At 39.1% G+C, this 6,000-nt stretch overlaps 1 protein-coding gene across 1 annotated transcript in view; it reads left to right on the top strand.

Annotated features, from left to right (window-relative positions):
• Positions 1–359: 359 nt before the first annotated feature.
• The window catches only part of LOC135527904 (dedicator of cytokinesis protein 3-like), a 118,990-nt gene continuing 113,349 nt past the window's right edge, over positions 360–6,000 (top strand). Inside the window, exon 1 of the mRNA XM_064956554.1 lies at positions 360–785. Within this exon, the coding sequence (XP_064812626.1) occupies positions 749–785 (37 nt within the window). The 5' untranslated portion in view covers positions 360–748. The remainder of the gene's footprint in view (positions 786–6,000) is intronic.

Raw genomic sequence — 6,000 nt, 5'->3', positions numbered from 1 at the left:
TGTCTTGGTTCCATAACTGATGTAGTCTAATAGCATATGCAGCTTGGTTCAGCAGATTCAATTTTAAGCGCAGTGAAATCAGATGCTGCCGAGGTAGCCCATGACGGTGAAAGCGCAGTTAGTGATAGATGCAATTGCCATCGAGTTACTCACCGACAGTCCAATCTACATTTGCAAATGCTTGACACAGCGGTATTGACAAAACGAGTCGTGATGACCATGAAGATGGCGCATTTTACTGTATATCGCAGTTTTCTGAATTGTTCTTGCACCCCAAGACCAGTTTGGACCGGCGGACAATATCACGACTGCTAATTATCATCTAACGACTCAACTCTACCGCCGGGAGTGGGACCCGATATCCGATTTGGTAGCTGAGCCATAGGCTAATGACTACCTGGGAAATAAATAAATAAACCGTTAAAAAAACTATTCCCGTTCCTATCGAGATGCTGCTGCAATAATAGCGTTCAGAGATTAGATTACCGTGTGTGTTGGGTAGGTGGACATAGAGACTGCATCAGTGTGTGACTAGGAGACGGCGAGCAGAGCAGACCCGGGAGATAAAGAAATCGCGGGTTAAGACATTTGTGGTCCTTTTTATGTTATAGATGTCTATGGAGTTTATCCCGTTCGTATCGAAGGAGTCTGGGATATTTTTATAGATTTCATTTAGCTACATTATCCCACGATATCGACAGAATGAGGCTTGGTCTCCTAGTGGGAAAATAACAAAAAAAAATCCAAAATGTGGATACCAACAGAAGATGAAAAAATCGGAGTTGGTGAGTCCATACTGTATTTATATAGACATTTTTCATTTTTGATTGCTTGTTTTCAATTTCATTGACTTTTATAATTCAAAGCTGCTTATTTTCTAATGAAGAAGCGTTGTGATGATATCATGTTTGGTCATACAGGTCATTATAGGCTAGGCTACTGTAGGATATTCTCAGCTAACGATCACAATGTCTTTCAATTAATGTTTCATATATCTTTAAATCACGCGAGCCTAATTATAGTTTACAAACCATATAGTTTATCAGCTGTGCTTAATGGCTGAAGATAACTGGTCAAAAATAAGATAATGCAAAGCCTAGGTTATTGCGTGGGATGATAGCCTATACCCTCTTAGGGGCTAGATGGGCCAACTCTATTAGACTGTATCACCAGTGTCTATAACCATACAACCTATAAGGCTACAGCATCTTTATCTTTCATTCATAGACTGTATTTAATTGTTTTACTTCTGAAAATGCGTCAATCATAGTGTTCTATCCATGTGTTGAAGAGCGGCAGAACCTACATCGCTGAAAAGGCTATTCGACTGGAAACCACGAGGGGGCAATGAGATAGCGTTCTGCCAGCAGGTGTAGCTTACGTTTTAGAGTCTGACTATGCGTAGGCCATATACTTGTCGGTATTTATAACATAGCACCACGACTACCTCGCTACTACAATAGTTTCTACTTAGCATACTAAAACCAACGCATCCCTCGTCTTCATGCTCGGTCCATGTAGGCCGAATTATTTGGAAAGTGCTAGTAGTGGTGTAAAGTACTTAAGTAATACTACTTGAAAGTACTACTTCAGTGGGTTTTTTGGTAGTAACTGCACTTTACTATTTATATTTTTGACAACTTTTACTTCACTACATTCCTAAATAAAATAATTTCGTTTTTACTCCATACATTTTCCCTGACTCCCAAAAGTACTCGCTACATTTTAAATGCTTAGGACAGGAAAATGGTCCAAATCACACATTTATCAAGAGAACAACCCTGGTCATCCCTACTGTCTCTGATCTGGCGGACTCACTGAACACATGCTGCGTTTTTTAATTATGTCGTTGGAGTGTACCCCTGGCTATCTTTAAATAAAAAGAAAAAAAAAGAAAATGGGGCGGTCTGGTTTGCTTAATATAAGCAATTTGAAATTACTTGTACTGATACTTAGGTATATTTTAGCAATGACATTTACTTTTGAGACTTAAGTATGTTTAAAACCAAATACTTTTAGACTTTTACACAAGTAGAATTTTAATTGGTGACTTTTACTTGAGTAATTTTCTATCAAGATATCTGTACTTTTACTCAAGTATGATAATTGTGTACTTTTTCCACCACTGGTAACCCTAGAGGTAGGGGTTAATTGCATCAGTAGTATTGGAGAAGTCTGTTCCTGGCAATTTGAATGAGTCATGTTGAATCAGTTCGCTCAAAACGCACACACACACACACACACACACACACACACACACACACACACACACACACACACACACACACACACACACACACACACACACACACACACACACACACACACACACACACACACACACACACACACACACACACACACACACGGCTTTGCATGTTTGTATTACACTGTAGATTCGAAAAATACCCAGACTCCAGAACTATTGATTGGTGTTCAACAAAGAGGAAACAAAGGCTGAAAACTATTGATTTGACATTGGAGGAGGAGAAAAGCAACAGTTTGATGAGAGCACGCAGCGTACTGTATGTAGCCTACCCTTGATGCTTCAAGTTCAACCAGATGCTTTCGATGTCGATGTTCACGGAGCTGAAAATGACACCTAAACCAACTTCTGGCCGAGCCGCGTTTAGCGTTTCGCTGTCCGTGGTGCTGAAAGTGCTGAAATCTGGAAGGCAGAGCATTTAAACCAGAGCCCGTTTCACAAAAGCATTTTACAGGCTAAATTCGTTAGGATCCTATGGTTCTAACGAAGCTTTTGGGAAACCGCGTCCAGGTCATTTCCATATAAAATGACCCATGATCACCAACATGTGAAGTTCATAGAATAATTTCAAATTGGGTGTCAAATGAAAACAAGAGTCTATATTTTTGGGAAATGAAGGCATATATATATATTTTTCAACCATTTTCCATCTTAAAAAAAGTAGGCATATGTAATGGCTTTGATTCCTGGTCAAACAGATGGAAAAGGGATCTACCAGAACATTTAAAAAAAAAAGTTATTACAAACACAATAATGTTGAAGTAAAATACCCCTGCCAACTAATATCAACACATATAATTCATTTTGGATAAATTATTTGCCTTCTGTAAGTTAAAGAAACATTGCCTTGTGCCTTGTTATTCTGTTACCAAAGCATCACATATCTTTATAATATTTTCAGAATTCTCTCCCTCATAAGGAGGATAATGAAAGTTCACAGAAGCAAGTCGAAGTAAAGGGAGACTCACCATTTATTTAAAGTGTTACTTATATCAATTTTGTTTATGAATTATTAAGTGATTCAAATGTGAAATACTGTTACCAAATCGGTAACGGATTTACTGCAATTGAATTGACTACAATGGGAAATCATAGTAGTCACAAACCACAGTTGGGTCACCTGCTACTACCCTTTTTTCAAAGTCAAAGTGTCATGTCATAGCAGACATCACATTCTTTCTGCAGAAATATTTTCATCTTAATTCGGAACAGATATTTAACAAGAGTTTTTGGAAAACGTGGTCGCATAAACGGAGGAAAATTTTACCGTAATTCTGTTAACAAACTTTGCATCTGCATAGTTATTTTAATAAATGTGTTTTTGTGAAATGTTCTGTGTAAATTGTTAAACGTATTCCTTGTGCATAGACTTGCATGTTTTGTTAAACTTTTAAATCATTGTTTGTTGTTTGTCATATATTTTAGAGTGAAATATCTGAGTCTGAGTGTAATTCTGTTACCGTGGAATTGCCCAGCAGCATTTCTCAATTCCGGTTGCACAACTTTGCTATCACAGCATGGCAGTGCACAGACCTGATTCAGCTAATCAACTGATAGTTACGTGTTAATGGTGTGGTGGGTTTGAACAAAATGTGCAACTCTGTAGGTAGGCCCACTTGACTTCAATTGATAAGCACTGGTGCAGACGATTATGTAGGCTACAGCCCGGAGGCATACACACTGTTAAAAGACCAACTGTGTCCATTTTGTTTTACTGCTCTGAATTTTGCCAGAGTACTCAAAAGCCACATCATATTCTTCAGATTGTTGGGCTGATGCTTAGGGTTGATGTTTGAAGCTGTCCTTGTTAAAACAATGTCCCATGTTGAAAGCTACAAACTGAAATTGAGATATCAGATTTGATTGGAAGCATATCTAAAGAATCTACGGGCTATTTTAACAAACCTAATGCAATGGTAAATATTTACGCTGGCAGTAAGCTGTAGGTCTGGGGGTGTGTCAGATATATTTTTGCTATTTTCACTGCAGGAATTATGAGTGCAAGAGGTGGCAGTGGCGCGAAAGGGCTGGGTTTTGATGAATAAATTAGTTGTAGGTGTGTCGAGACATGCCTCCTCACTGGCCAATCAGAACATGCTCCATGGCTAAATATGTGGTTGCTTCAAGATGTTTATTTCCGTGTTGTTATGTATTGCATTGACAACAACTCCAGGAATGTTATTCCTTATAACTTAGTATTTTAAATAGCCTACAGAAAGAAAATTTCAAAATGTAACCCTGTCCCATCTTTGCTAAATATGTTTAACATGTTAGCAGTTCACATTGTTCTAAGTAATTGCATGGCTTCAATATGGAATTACAGTTGAAGTCGGAGGTTTACATACACTTAGGTTGGAATCATTAAAACTCGTTTTTCAACCACTCCACAAATTTCTTGTTAACAAACTATAGTTTTGTCAAGTCGGTTAGGACATCTACTTTGTGCATGACACAAGTCATTTTTCCAACAATTGTTTACAGACAGATTTTTTCAATTATAATTTACTGAATCACACTTCCAGTGGGTCAGAAGGTTTACATACACTAAGTTGACGGTGCCTTTTAACAACTTGGAAAATTCCAGAAAATGATATCATGGCTTTAGATGCTTCTGATTAGGCTAATTGACATACTTTGAGTCAATTGGACTTGTACCTGTTGATGTATTTCAAGACCTACCTTCAAACTCAGTGCCTCTTTGCTTGACATCATGGGAAAATCAAAAGAAATCAGCCAAGACCTCAGAAAAAAAATGTAAACCTCCACAAGTCTTGTTCATCCTTGGGAGCAATTTCCAAACGCCTGAAGGTACCGCGCTCCTCAGTACAAACAATAGTACGCAAGTATAAACACCATGGGACCACGCAGCCATCATACCACTCTGGAAGGAGACGCGTTCTGTCTCCTAGAGATGAACGTTCTTTGGTGCGAAAAGTGCAAATCAATCCCAGAACAACAGCAAAGGACCATGTAAAGATGCTAGAGGAAACAGGTACAAAGTATCAATACCCACAGTATAACCTGAAAGGCCGCTCAGCAAGGAAGAAGAGACTGCTCCAAAACCGCCATAAAAATGCCAGACTACGGTTTGGGGACAAAGATCGTACTTTTTGGAGAAATGTCCTCTGGTCTGATGAAACAAAAATAGAACTTGTTTGGCCATAATGACCATCGTTATGTTTGGAGGAAAAAGAGGGAAGCTTGCAAGCCGAAGAACACCATCCCAACCCTGAAGAACAGGGGCGGCAGCATCATGTTATGGGGGTGCTTTGCTGTAGGAGGGACAGGTGCACTTCACAAAATAGATGGCATCATGAGGTAGCGAAAGTATGTGGATATATTGAAGCAACATCTCAAGACATCAGTCAGGAAGTTAAAGCTTGGTCGCGAATGGTTCTTCCAAATGGACAATGACCCCAAGCATACTTCCAAATTGGTGGCAAAATGGCTTAAGGACAACAAAGTCAAGGTAATTGGAGTGGCCATCACAAAGCCCTGACCTCAATCCCATAAAATATTTGTGGGCAGAACTGAAAAAGCATGTGCGAGCAAGGAGGCCTACAAACCTGACTCAGTTACACCAGCTCTGTCAGGAGGAATGGGCTAAAATTCACCCAATTTAGTGTGGGAAGCTTGTAGAAGGCTACCCAAAACATTTGACGCAAGTTAAACAATTTAAAGGCAATGCTACCAATTGAGATTATGTCAACTTCTGACCCACTGGGAATGTGATG

This window comes from Oncorhynchus masou, chromosome 33 (genome assembly GCF_036934945.1).
Source record: "Oncorhynchus masou masou isolate Uvic2021 chromosome 33, UVic_Omas_1.1, whole genome shotgun sequence".
Lineage (NCBI taxonomy): Eukaryota > Metazoa > Chordata > Actinopteri > Salmoniformes > Salmonidae > Oncorhynchus > Oncorhynchus masou.
Note: the sequence above shows the minus strand (reverse complement) of the source record. Positions and strands in the feature narration are given on the sequence as shown.